The sequence below is a fragment of the Oncorhynchus tshawytscha genome, linkage group LG29, assembly GCF_018296145.1.
Source record: "Oncorhynchus tshawytscha isolate Ot180627B linkage group LG29, Otsh_v2.0, whole genome shotgun sequence".
Classification (NCBI taxonomy): Eukaryota; Metazoa; Chordata; class Actinopteri; order Salmoniformes; family Salmonidae; genus Oncorhynchus; species Oncorhynchus tshawytscha.
Genome location: NC_056457.1, coordinates 9,257,994 through 9,272,414, shown reverse-complemented (window position 1 = coordinate 9,272,414; position 14,421 = coordinate 9,257,994). Strand labels below are relative to the sequence as shown.

The following is a 14,421-nucleotide window of genomic DNA, read 5'->3' as shown; positions in this document are numbered from 1 at the left end:
TTCACTAGGGCGAGGTAGAGCAGTATAAAACCCAGAACTTTATCTCTGGCAGATCAACATGTGAAACCAACTCAAATCTTCTTCTCTTTTCCTGGATATCCTTAAAGTGAGCCACCAATCTCTCAAGTGCTGTCATAAGAGGTTTGACTTAACTTGTTTTACTGATTTTCTCTCTCTCTCTCTCTCTCTCTCTCTCTCTCTCTCTCTCCCTCTCGTTACAGTATGTGACCATTTTTAAAGCATCCGTGGAAAATGACTTTCATGCGCCATCCAGACTGGTACAGGGGAGGTGGGGGTGGTTATTGGGAGAGGCCCTTCAGATGGCTGACATGTTTTTGGAGAACCACAGAACCGCTAGCTGGCGTAGAACGCTGGGCTGCGGTGTGGTGCGATCCTGTTTGTCTGTGTGAAGCTGAAGCTGGCATGCCCCCCCCCCCCTTCCTCTGTTCTTCTACATCTGGTCCTCATTAGGTTAGGAGCGGATGGTATAAAACAGGGGGCTAACGGGGGCTGGGCCTCAGTCCCTGGACCTGCACCATCATGGAAGCTGCTCTTTGGGTGTGCCTCAGTCTGCTCTGTCTGCAGGGCAGCTTTCTCCAGCTCACACGTGGTGCAGACTGCACTGGGACATCACCGGTGGAAGACTGTGTTAATGGGCAGACCACCGGAGGAAAGGTAAGGGATTGGGGCCCCCAGGTTACAGTTGTAGGTTTGTTGTGTTTTGTGGAGGAGCTCCTTTGGTCAGGTAGATGGAGTTCAGAAGTGTTGGTGCTAGATGTGTTTTTTTAGTTTTTTTACAAGCTAACATTTCCCCAGACTCTGCAGTAGCAACATTAGCTCAGAAGCCAAAGGAAGCCAATAACTGCTATGAATGCTCTTGTGTTTCCATTGAGTGTGTGCAGAGTTAAAAACAACCCACTTTGGGTTATTTGGTGACCCAGCACTGGGTAAATACTGGACAAAACACATGCTGGGTTATTTTGACCCAGCCAGTTGGGTTGCGTGAATAACTTTCGTGGCTTTCAGATAATTGTTTTTGGCTACCTGGAAGAGTACATGTCATTCATGTTCATTATGTTACGTTTTACACTGCAAATTTCATAATATCTTTTATTTACATATGCCAACATTGAGATACAATGTTGAGAGATCTTTTCTTTGCATATCCCAACACTGGGACTCTTGAGGAACTCATACCCTTGTGTAAGCCTCATTAAAGCTTCAAAAGTGTCTTTGTTCAACCTTAACATGTGATAACAACAGAACAGATGAGCTGCAATTACATTTACTCTCACTGGTTGCCAAAAATAACTATCTGAAATCCACGCCCCTACTAAGCCATGCCTCTAGTCTTCTGAGCTGACCCGCTGGGGTCATATCTCAATAACCCAGCACCAATAACCCAGCACCCAGCATCAATAACCCAGCAGTTTTTAAAAAAAACAACCTAACTAAGTGACCCAATGCCTGCAACCTAGCAGTTGGGTCAACCAAACAATCCAGCATTTTTTCTAAGTGTGTGTGCGTGTGTGTGTGTGTGACACAGTGGTATGGTGGCTGAGCATGTCCTATTTTGGATGGAACACATGCATGGATTTAAATAGAGTTAAACATTCCGGTAACCTGGAAACATACACTTATTTTAGTCAGGAACAAAGTTTCATTGTAACCTATTCTATTACCCTCAATGGAACAAACTCTCTGCAGACTTTTAACGTGGCCACAGAGCCGTTTGAGCTGCCATATTTGCGGTCGACATGCTTTGTGGACATTCCCCATGTTCTGTCCAAAGCGGTTACCTTCATCTGGCCAATACATACAGCAGATGTATGAAAGATTTTCTTTCTCATTGCATTTTGATGTGTTAAGTTCTGTAATTTCTGTAATTCTCATCTGTAAAAGAGACATTGGTCTCAGTTTAACTCCCTGATAAAATAAAGGTTAAATCAAATATAAAATGAAAGATGCAGCATTCATTCCTCAAAAGAGGATTTTCAACAACAACGTGGAAGACTGAGTATTCTCAGTATTCTTTACTTTAGGTTTTATGTGTTTTGTGTGTAATTACACTATTACAGTACGTGCAATTATTTAAACTTCAGATGTGGTTGGACTCCCAGTTGCCTTAGGCAGCATTATTGAAGACATTTTAAAGTTTAATTGAACTCAATGCTGAGTTCATTTGCCTGTGCTTTTTCCCACCAAGGTCATTGTGAATGTGGATAATGGAACATAATTCATTACTAGGGTTAGTTCATGGTGCTCGTCAACAACTAGCATCGAACAAAATGGACTATACAGAAAGTGCTCAAAATAAAAAAATTAAAAAAGAACATGGCGCCTCCATGTAATGAGGGATACGTGACCCTGAAGAGCACACTTTGTGCACTGAGTGTGAGGTGGATACAGGGCGTGTACTGACCTTTGTACAAAGTATTGTGTCTATATTAGGACAACAGAAGTTTCTTCAGGGAGAGATACAGAGCATTCGGAAAGTATTCAGGCCTCTTTACTTTTTCCACATTTTGTTACGTTACAGACAAGTTGTAGAAACATCTCAAGGATGATCAATGGAAACAGGATGCACCTGAGCTCAATTTCGAGTATCATAGCAAAGGGTCTGAATACTTATGTAAAGAAAGTTTTTTAAATACGTTTTATTTTATTTTATAAATTTGCAAAAAATTCTAAACCGTTTTTCACTTTGTCATTATGGGGTATTGTGATGTCATTATGGGGTATTGTGATGTCATTATGGGGTATTGTGATGTCATTATGGGGTATTGTGTGTAGATTGATGAGGGGGAAAAAATAATTGAATCCATTATAGAATAAGGCTGTAACGTAACAATATGTGGAAAAAGTCAAGGCGTCTGAATACATTCCAAATGCACTGTATGTTTAAAGAGGGGACGTACACTGTGAAAAGGCATACAGTACGAACTCTGTTTTCCTCTTTGTTCTAGTAAAGCCTGAACTCCTACAATATGGTCACTGTTTTCCTTTACTCATCCTGACAGGATATGGTTTATGAATTGTCTCAATTATCCGATTGTAACACTTTACATTCAGTTACTGTTATACCTTTCTAATCAGAATGTAATTCTGCAAGTAACGACATACAAACATGTTGTAAACATATCAATTTAGTAATTGTTTAGTAATTACATAGGAGTGGGGTTGAGGTGTTATTATTACGTAAGTGGAATAAAGAATACATGTTGTTAAAAGGATCTTCTCCTTCAGAAGGATGGGTTTCTGCGGCTGATGCCATCTGCTCCAAGAGAGACCCATACCCAGAAAAAGCCACAGGTATACGAGCCTCCCTCCCCACAAAGACATCCTGTTACAGTCTGCTCTCTGTCACAGAGGACTGCTGCCTTGTACTGGATTTACTTTCCAATCTGTATGGTAACTCCCCAGGAGGAATAGGATTCCAACGAGACACGAAGATCCATGCAACTCAAACGCTTAGCCCCAAGATATTGAATATGGATATTAAATATAGATTCACCAAAGTCATTGCTCAGACATCTGTGTATAAGAAAGGATATAGGACTATATACCTCTTTACCAACACACTCGCAGGCGCACATACACACACGCACACACTTACACGATAACATTTATAGAAGGCATTTATTTTCTCCCAAATTGCATTAACCCATTATTTACATTTTTCTTTTGCCCAACAGAGAGGACGACTTGAGGCACACTCTGTACTTGGTGTAAGACATTTATATAAATCCTGCTCCTTACAACTGCAAAACAAAACAATACAACCAATTAGCCTACTTGAACTATACACTGTAAAAAAAAAAGTCCAGTAATTTTTTACAGTAAATTACTGGCAGCACAGTAGCCGGTAGGTCGCTATGAAATGTACAGTACAATACTGGCAGCACAGAAGACAGTAAATTACTTTAGATTTACAGGACCTTTACTGAAACACAAATTTACAGCATATTACCGTAACACCTGACTACAGCAAACATGCTGTCATTCTAGAATTGACAGTGCCTTACTGGAAGCACAGTGGTTAGTAAACTGTTGCAGATTTAAAGTGCAGGCAGCTACTGCCAACGATTGGCAGTTTTTCTATTACATGCGTTTGATATGAGTATTTGAATAGTTTCAATATCTATTTTGTATTTAACTGGCCTGAAGTACAATTCATTAACAGTTTAATAAGAATACATACATTTGGTATTTTCTTATACAAAAATAAACTTGCAAGTAGCCCGCATAACTACACAATGTCCAGCAGTGTGCTTTGCAAGTGTTCCTTTTTAAATTGACATTGGTCATTTAGCAGACACATGTTGATTAAAAAAACATGTCATAGCAAGTAAAAGGTTTTATGTAACCGTTACTGAGAAAGTTGTTGCAATTAAGAATACATTGGTCTTCAAGGTAATGTGTATTTGTAACAAGATACCTTTTGAAGTATCCTTGCCCATCTCTTACTAGTGCCAAGTTTGTTAGTGTAATATTCACAATAACTCGCCGCCAGCTTCTTTTAAGTTACTGTAATATCAGAACAATCATACAGTACAACACAGCAACATTTGCCTGCTGTAGGCTAAATAAGTATATTCTACTGTAATTGTAATATTGGTATTTCACTAATTACATTGGTGCAAGCAGGTTGGCTGCTAGGTATTTGTATTTTACAGCATATTTATGAATATTTGGCATTTTATATCACTTGCACTTCTAAAGGCCAAAAACAATGGCTTCCAAACAGGTCATGATTACAGGGTAAAATAGACCAAAATGACTTGGCAAAACACTCAACCAGTAAAGGTTTAAGACTTGCTGCTACTCTGATATGTCCCCTCTACACATGAATTGTTTGGGCACTACTACCACATATCACTTTAATTGGTACAGCATTCTCACTAGCGGATGCAATAAATATTTCCACGTTGAAGGCATGCCTCTAAATATGTTAATAAGTCTTTCTTCATCCACAACATTTTCCCAAAATGCACCATAATTCACAGTATACTGCTAGAAATATACAGCAAAACAGGTAATACAGTACTTTACTGTAAAATTCTATTGTAAAATAAAGAATATAATTTTACAGCAGTGTAGCGGAATGCCAATGAGCAAATCCCCCATAATGCATTGCTCTTTAAAGTACTGTACTGTAATATAGAATTACAGTAGCTAACTGTAAATATTTTGCTGTACATTTCCAGCAATGTGTTACATTGTACATACTGTAGTTATACAACACTATTGTATTGCTGAAGCCACAGTGCTGGCTCCATGTTCATCAACAATACCTCAATTATTTCTGAATAGAGGTGGAAGGATGACAACATTCTGTCGGCCGTGCCGTTGGACAGACAGGAGAGAGAGTTTGGGAAGCACTCCAGCCTTCCTGGGTCCTTCTCAACTAAGGGTTTCCCCAACACACTCATCCAAGTTCAGGTAACGCTGGAGACAGGGAGGGAGACGAACAAGAGGGAGAGGTCTCAAACGATCCAATGGGGCTGTTGTGTTGTAATTGTTGTGATCCCACCAAAAACAGCGGCATAAGAAAGAATGTGATGGATGGTGTACTGTAGTTTTTTATCCCGAGTGGTTTTCTTGAAGCACTTGGTATGCTACAGTGGTGGCTAATGTCATTTTAAATAGGAAGGGCTCATTGTCATGTCTGAGACGGAATAAATGGAACCGTATCAAACAGATCAAACACATGGTTTCCATGTGTTTGATACCGTTCTACGTGTCCATTCCAGCCATTATCATGAGCCGTCCTCCCTTCAATAGACTCCTGTGTAACGTACAGTAGCCGGGCCACTTTTAGTTTCTAAATGATCCCCCGGGAATGTTGTTCCTCCAGACAGAGCGGGCCAGGAGACACTTGGGCCAGTCTGGGACCAAGAAGAAGAACAAGCCTAAATCCAGAGTGGGATCTTTTTCTCTGCTCAGCAACAACCCCGGCGCCGCCATACAGGTATACAACATCACCATGACAACCCAACACGTGATACCAGGCTATAGTTAATATCAAACATTTTTGTTTAGTGAGATTCTCAAACACACTGCTGACATGAGATATGGGCTCCCGAGTGGCGCAGTGGTCTAAGGCACTGCGTCTCAGTGCTAGAGGCGTCACTACAGACCCTGGTTCGATTCCAGGCTGTATCACAACCGCTTGTGATTGGGAGTCCCATAGCGCGGCGTACAATTGGCCCAGCCTCGTCCGGGTTAGGGTTTGTTAGGCTGTCATTGTAAATAAGAATTTGTTCTTAACTGACTTGCCTAGTCAAATAAAGATTTAATAAAAAATGAAATATATGTCCGCTGTCCATATTAGGACAGCCTAAGTTTCAGCAGGAGTTATGGAGATGCTATCTTAGCGATACTTAGTGGACCTGCATTCAACATTGTATCATTGAAGTCTTACGTCATGTTGTTGTTCTTCCAGGTAACCAGAGTACGGAGGCAGCTGCAGAAGGAGAAGAAGAAAGGGAAGCCAAGAGGACGAACAGGAGCGTACTCCGCTATGGACGTCCCAGACAAACCTGAACCCTTGGTGAGGACAATTCTGCTTCCAAGCATGTTAAGAATACAGAGTTCATGCAAACTAGTTAAAAACCGCTAACACAAAAAAAAGTTTCAAACCTGTTGTGTTGAACTCACCTCCGTCTGATTTGTCACTCTAATCTAAACTAAATGTTTGATTCTTTCACCAGGGACAAAGGCACAAGAGGAGCCCACAGAAGAAGAAACAGACCAAGAGAGTGGTTTGTTCATGAACATTTCATTCAACGAAACAAGGGACTTTGCGGAAGTGCTACTGCTTCAATAGTTCATAAACTGTACTTTATATCTTCTTCTCTTTGTAAACATATTGGTTTTGTCATTTTTTTCAATTGAACAATAATGTAATATATATCATGGAAACACATCCCTGAGGACAAGTATACTTACAATACTTTTGAGAACTCCTTTAATATTCTCTTTTATTACAGTTATTTGTTGTTGTTGTCGATGGTGATTCTTTGGCAACTGTGCATATTATCAGGTTTAAATAAAGTAAACTTGTATGAGAATACTTCTTGAGAACGTTCCGCAACACAAGGCCTACCGTTTCTACCTAGCACTAATTGTTCTCTGTTCAGTCATTGACAGAGTCGGACTCCACCTTGACAAATGGACTGGAACATTTCACTGCTCCAGCTCTCCCTCTCTGTTGCCAAGTGCAACACCTTCAACTCCCACACAACAGGACCTGGCTAACTTCCAGAAGTTCATTCAGAAATTGTGAATTAGGGGGGGACATGTCACTGAGCCCCAATTACAGATGGCTGAGCAAACGGCAGTGTCTGTATCCCAAATGGCACCATATTCCCTACATAATGCACTACTTTTCACCATCTTAAGGCTAAGTTCATCGTTAGAACCATATAGTTTGAACGATGAACTTATTAGCCTTAAGATGTTTTGGGGAAACCAGGTTGTGAGTACCATGGGTCCTGGTCAAAAGTAGTGCGCTATGTAAGGAAGAGGGTGCCATTTGGGCTGCAGACAGTGAATGCCCAGCACTCCGCTAAACTTGCAGTCAAACCTTTGGGTTGAGTGCCCAACTATTCTGTAAAATTAAAGGGCGTTGGACCAGTTGATAATGGGAAAGAAATCATCATAATGTTAGACTGTACACGCCATCTGTTTCAGAAGTCAAAGTTAATTTGTTCGAAAAAAATATGTTTCTTTTGAATGAATTTAGTCAGAGCTAGGAAGCTCATGGCACTGCATTCACTAATGGAGATGGTTTGAGTGTTTTTGCAGACCAGTCATGTACTTTACAGTGCCTGCGGAAAGTATTCAGACCCCTTGACTTTTTCCATATTTTGTTATGTTACAGCCTTATTCTAAAATAGATTTTTTTTTAACTATCCTCTGCAATCTACACACAATACCCCATAATGTCAAAGCAAAAACAGGTTTTATACATTTTTACAAATGGATTAAAAACAAAAAACAAATACCTTTATTTACATAAATATTCAGACCCTTTGCTATGAGACTCAAAATTGAGCTCAGGTGCATCCTGTTTCCATTGATCATCCTTTATGTTTCTACAACTTGGTTGGAGTCCACATGTGGTAAATTCAATTGATTGGGCATGATTTGGAAAGGCACATGCCTGTAAGGTCCCACAGTTGACAGTGCATGTCAGAGCAAAAACCAAGCCATGAGGTTGAAGGAATTGTCCGTAGAGCTCCAAGACTGGATTGTGTCAAGACACAGATCTGGGGAAGGGAATCAAACATTTCAGCAGCATTGAAGGTCCCCAAGAACACAGTGGTCTTCATCATTCTAAAATGGAAGAAGTTTAATACCACCAAGACTCTTCCTAGAGTTGGCCGCTTGGCCAAACTGAGCAATCAGGGAAGAAGGGCCTTGGTCAATGAGGTGACCAAGATTCCGATGGTCACTCTGACAAAGTTCTAGAGGTCCTCTGTGGAGATGGGAGAACCTTCCAGAAGGACAACCATCTCTGCAGCACTCCACCAATCAGGTCTTAATGGTAGTGGCCAGACAGAAGCCACTCCTCAGTAAAAGGCACATGACAGCCGGCTTGGAGTTTGGCACAAGGCACCTAAAAACTCTCAGATCATGAGAAGCAATATTCTCTGGTCTGATGAGACCAAGATTGAACACTTTGGCCTGAATGCAAAGCGTCATGTCTGTAGGAAACCTGGCACCATCCCTAAGGTGAAGCATGGTGGTGGCAGCATCATGCTGTGAGGATGTTTTTCAGCGGCAAGGTCGAGGAAAAGATGAATGGAGAAAAGTACCAAGATCCTTGATGAAAACCTGCTCCAGAGTGCTCAGGACCTCAGACTGGGGTGAAAGTTCACCTTCCAACAGGACAACGACCCTAAGCACACAGCCAAGACAACGCAAGAGTGGCTTCGGGACAAGTCTCTGAATGTCCTTGAGTGGACCATGCCAGAGCCCAGACTTGAACCCGATCGAACATCTCTGTAGAGACCTGAAAATAGCTGTGCAGCAACGCTTCCCATCCAACCTGACAGAGCTTGAGAGGATCTGCAGAGAAGAATGGGAGAAACTCCCCTAGTACAGGTGTGTCAAGCTTGTAGCATCATACTCAAGAAGACTTGAGGCTGTAATCGCTGCAGAAGGTGCTTCACAAAGTATTGAGTAAAGGGTCTGAATACTTACAGTACCAGTCAAAAGTTTGGACACACCTAAACATTCAAGGATTTTTCTTTATTTTTACTATTTTCTACATTGTAGAATAATAGTGAAGACATCGAAACTATGAAATATCACAATCATGTAGTAACCAAAAAAGTGTTCAACAAATCTAAATATATTTTATATTTGAGATTCTTCAAAGTAGCCACCATTTGCCTTGATGACAGATTTTCACACTCTTGGAATTCTCTCAACCAGCTTCATGAGGTTGTCACCTGGAATGCATTTCAATTTACAGTGCCTTGTTAAAAGTTAATTTGTGGAATTTCTTTCCTTCTGAATGGGTTTAAGCCAATCAGTTGTGTTGTGACAAGGTAGGGGTGGTATACAGAAGATGGCCCTATTTGGTACAAAAGTCCATATTATGTCAAGAACAGCTCAAATAAGCAAAGAGAAATGACAGTCCATCATGTCTTTAAGTCATGATGGTCAGTCAATCCTGAAAATTTAAAGAACTTTGAAGCTGAAGTCAAGAAAGTTTCTTCAGGTGCAGTCACAAAAACCATCAAGCGCTATGATGAAACTGGCTCTCATGAGGACAACCAGAGGAAAGGAAGACCCCGAGTTACCTCTGCTCCACATAAGTTCATCAGAGATAACTGCACCTCCAATTCCAGCACAAATAAATGCCTTACAGACTTCAAGTAACAGACATCTCAACATTAACTATTCAGAGGAGACTGCGTGAATCAGACCTTCATGGTCAAATTGCTACAAAGAAACCACTACTAAAGGACACCAATAATAATAAGAAACTTGCTTTGGCAAACAAACACGAGCAAAGGACATTAGACCAGTGGAAATCTGTTGAATAGTGCTCAGCATATGTGGTAACTCCTTCAAGACTGTTGGAAAAGCATTCCAGGTAAAGGTGGTTGAGAGAATTCCAGGAGCGTGCAAAGCTGTCAGCAAAGCAAAGGGTGGCTACTAAAATATATTTGGATTTGATTAACACTTTTTTGGGTTACTACATGATTCAATGTGTTATTTCATAGTTTTGATGTCTTCACTATTATTCTACAAAGTAGAAAATAGTTTAAAAAATCTTGAATGAGAAAGTGTGTCCAAACATTTGACTGGTACTGTATGTAAACGTAATATTTTTGTTTAATACATTTAAAATGTCTAAAAACATGTTTTTGCTTTGTCTTTATGGGGTATTGTGTGTACATTGACGAGGAAAAAATACTATTTAGTACATTTTAGAATAAGGCTGTAACCTATCAAAATGTGGAAAAATGACTCTGTTTTTCTCTGCCCAGAAAAACTACTCTGTGAATGTACTGTCAGAATGGAGGCTTGTTTATTTCAGGGCCATACTGTATCAACAAGGATCCAAGGTGAGGTCCAAGTCTACGGTGTCTATATTAGGACAGCCTCAGTCTCGGGAGGAGTTGCTTCAGTCAATCCCTGGCACTATAGCCACAAGGTAATTAAATACATAAACATTTGTATTGTGAAAAAAGCATATGAAGGAGTCCTTGCAACAATCCGGAGGAATTCAAACAATGATATCAAAATATTAATTTACATATTTTAGGAGTTACAGCATATTAAGGCATTATAAATCATTCTTAATGCTTATGAAATGCCTCAATTTGGGCCTCCCGAGCGGCAGAGTGGTCTAAGGCACTGTATCGTAGCACTAGAGGCGTTACTACAGACCTGGGTTCATTCCTGGGCTGTGCCACAACCAGCCGAGGCCGGGAGTCCCATAGGACGACACACAATTGGCCCAGCGTCGTCCGGGTTAGGGAGGGTTTGGCCCAGTGTCGTCCGGGTTAGGGGAGGGTTTGGCCCAGTGTCGTCCGGGTTAGGGGAGGGTTTGGCCCAGCGTTGTCCGGGTTAGGGGAGGGTTTGGCCCAGCGTCGTCCGGGTTAGGGGAGGGTTTGGCCCAGCGTCATCCGGGTTAGGGGAAGGTTTGTCTGGGGGGGCTTTACTTGGCTTGGCTTGACACTCTAGCGACTCCGGTCAACAGATGAACAGTGTTTCAAGATTGAAATTGTGACCAGTTCAAAAAAGCGGGTGCAATTCTTAATTTTTTTATTTAACCAACAAACATGAGATACCCATTTCGTTAGCATCATCTGTAGTCCAGCAGACACAACACTTGTTCTGACAGATCTTCACGTCATAATACATTATTCCTCCCACAATCACATTAAGGCAGAGCAAGAGTTATGGCTCTATTCAATCTGTATCGCTGAAGCGTTACAGAGAGCACGATAGGAATGTAAAGGTAACCCTTAATCATGATCATGTTCTAGATATGTAAATCTCACTGTATAGTTCATCTCACTGCTGCTGGCTGCTATGGCTGCTATGGAGACACACTGGAGTGGAGTGAACACCTAATGTGCAGGATGATTTAGTTGACAACTTTAACAGCAAATTAAGGGCAGCCATTGATGGCATAGCTCCAGTAAAGTTGAAAAAGGCCAAATCCAAAAGCATAGCCCCTTTGGATGAGTGAGGAAAGTAATCAATTAAAGAGGATTGCAGAAAGGCAGCGCGGAAGTGAAGAAAGTCAAAGTTGCAGGTCCATTGTGATATTCTGAGAGAGCAACTTGGCATTCATAACAAGGCAATTAGAAATGCCAGACGGGCTCATTTTTCTAACTTGATCACTATTAATCAGAATAATGAGAGAGTTCCCTTCTTGACCATTGCTGGCCTGATAAATCCTAACCCATCAAATGCGTGTGTATGTAAATGTGATGAGTTTGTGGCATATTTCAGAGATTAGATGAGGCTGGGTATCAGTCAAAGCAAGACCTGATGAGAAGTTTGATGATTTGTGCTCTAGCCTACCACGCAAAGGCACTATGGGTGTATTTTCCCTGGTTGACACAGACACGCTCAGGAAAGTGATACCACAAAGTAAGCCTTCAACCTGCCTTCTCAATCCTATCCACACCACCTTCTTCAAAACAGTTTTAATTGCATATCTGAAGAAGTGAAAGCTACTGTTAATCACTCCCTGCACTTCCCCCACTGCACTAAAAAATGGTATGGTGAAAATCCTTCTGAAGAAAAGTAATCTAGATTCTTAGCAATTCAATTATTTTTTAAGTGCCAACTGTATTTTGGAAAAATTCCAATCTGATTTTCATGCCCACCCCACCACAGCACAGAGACAGCCTTAGTTAAAGTGGTAAATGATCTTACAGCCAACACAGATGCCAAACAGCTCTATGGCCTTGTGCTCTTGGATTGAAGTGCTGCATTTGACACTGTTGACCATGATGTCCTTCTGGACTGGAGACTGGAGAGGTGGGTTGGTCTCTCCGGTCCAATTCTAAATTGGTTTAGGACCGATTTTAAATCGGTTGAGAGTTTTTTTTGTGAACATAACTCAAGAGAAAATACATATCACGTGGCGTTCCAGAAGGTTCGATTTTTGGGTCGGGTACTGTTCAGTTTTCCATGTTACCCCTTGGCAGTGTTATCAGAAAGCACAGCATTGATTTGCACTGCTACGCAGACGATAAACAACTTTACATTACTGTGTGTCACCAGAGGATTTTAGCTCCACGGATAAATTATTAGACTGTTTCAGTGATTTAAATACTTGGATGACTCACAACTTCGCATATTGTTAGCTTAGCTTTTCCTTAGCCTTTCAGTCGTTCAGTTTTTGTCCTTTTGTTTTCATCCTATGTTGTTGTGTACTAAATATCTTCATTTTCATTATTTTTTAGTTGTTTTTTTCCCATGAAGCACATTGCGTTGCACTCCATGTCTGAAATGTGCTGTATAAATAAAGCTTGACTTGAAGATCTACAGTGGCATGCGAGAGTATTCACCCCCCTTGGCATTTGTTCTATTTTGTTGCCTCACAACCTATTAAAATATATTTTGGGGGGGTTTGTATCATTTGATTTACAAAGATGCAAAATATATTTTTATTGTGAAACAACAAATAAGACAAAACAACTGAAAACTTGAGCGTGCATTACTATTCACCCCCCCAAAGTCAATACTATGTAGAGCCACCTTTTGCAGAAAATACAGCTGCAAGTCTCTTGGGGTACAGTATGTCTCTATACGCTTGGCATTTCTAGCCTTTGGGATTTTTGCCCATTCTTCAAGGCGATACTGCTCCAGCTCCTTCAAGTCGGATGGGTTCCACTGGTGTACAGCAATCTTTAAGTCTATCACAGATTCTCATTTGATTGAGGTCTGGGCTTTGACTAGGCCATTCCAAGACATTTAAATGTTTCCCCTTAAACCACTCGAGTGTTGCTTTAGCAGAGTGCTTAGGGTCATTGTCCTGCTGGAAGGTGAACCTCCGTCCCAGTCTCAAATCTCTGGAAGACTGAAACAGGTTTCCCTCAAGAAATTCCCTGTATTTAGCACCATCCATCATTCCTTCAATTCTGACCAGTTTCCCAGTCCCTGCCGTTGAAAAACATCCCCACAGCATGATGCTGCCACCACCCTGCTTCACTGTGGGGATGGTGTTGGGTTTGCGCCAGACATAGCGTTTTCCTTGATGGCCAAAAAGCTCAATTTTAGTCTCATCCGACCAGAGTACCTTCTTCCATATGTTTGGGGAGTCTCCCACATGCCTTTTGGCGAACACGAAACATGTTTGCTCGTTTTTTTATTTTAGCAATGGCTTTTTTTCTGGCCACTCTTCCGTAAAGCCCAGCTCTATGGAGTGTATGGCTTAAAGTGGTCCTATGGATACTCCAATCTCCACTGTGGAGCTTTGCAGCTCCTTCAGGGTTATCTTTGACCTCTTTGTTGCCTCTCAGATTAATGCCCTCCTTGCCTGGTCCGTGAGTTTTGGTGAGCGGCCCTCTCTTGGCAGGTTTGTTGTGGTGCCATATTCTTAAATTTTTTTGATAATGGATTTAATACTCCTTGGAATATTCAAAGTTTCTGATACTTTTATAAGCCAACCCTGATCTGTACTTCTCCACACCTTTGCCCCTGACCTGTTTAGAGAGCTCATTGGTCTTCATGGTGCCGCTTGCTTGGTGGAGCCCCTTGCTTAGTGTTCGGGCTGGGCGATATGACGATATATATCGCAACACAAACAAACATGGAGGAGAGTGAATGCGACGCAGAGCATGGAGGCCGTACCTAAAAGAGGGGCTACTTCGGTTGCATGGACGTGGTTTGGGTATGAAAAGTCTGACACGGACCACAAAACCGTCCCCCTAATAG

The 14,421-nt window shown here is 41.3% G+C and overlaps 1 protein-coding gene across 2 annotated transcripts; it reads left to right on the top strand.

Moving 5' to 3' along the window:
* Positions 1-505: 505 nt before the first annotated feature.
* On the top strand, positions 506-7,073 carry si:dkey-12l12.1. 2 transcript variants are annotated; one of them, XM_024393062.2, is made up of 7 exons: positions 506-675; positions 3,247-3,312; positions 3,696-3,728; positions 5,314-5,442; positions 5,858-5,971; positions 6,446-6,553; positions 6,714-7,073. In XM_024393062.2, exons 1-7 carry the CDS (start codon positions 541-543, stop codon positions 6,774-6,776), a joined length of 648 nt encoding a protein of 215 aa, XP_024248830.1. In that variant the 5' UTR covers positions 506-540; the 3' UTR covers positions 6,777-7,073. The 2 variants fall into 2 exon arrangements, with proteins under 2 accessions (XP_024248830.1, XP_024248832.1); XM_024393064.2 differs by lacking the exon at positions 3,696-3,728.
* Positions 7,074-14,421: the final 7,348 nt, after the last annotated feature.

Excerpts from the sequence above, each read along its gene's own strand:
- si:dkey-12l12.1 (XM_024393062.2), top strand. The coding sequence starts at position 541 with ATGGAAGCTGCTCTTTGGGTGTGCCTCAGTCTGCTCTGTCTGCAGGGC. Across the intron at positions 3,729-5,313 it reads AGGCACACTCTGTACTTGGT|AGGTGGAAGGATGACAACAT; the intron begins GTAAGACATTTA and ends ATTTCTGAATAG. Across the intron at positions 5,443-5,857 it reads ACACACTCATCCAAGTTCAG|ACAGAGCGGGCCAGGAGACA; the intron begins GTAACGCTGGAG and ends TTGTTCCTCCAG.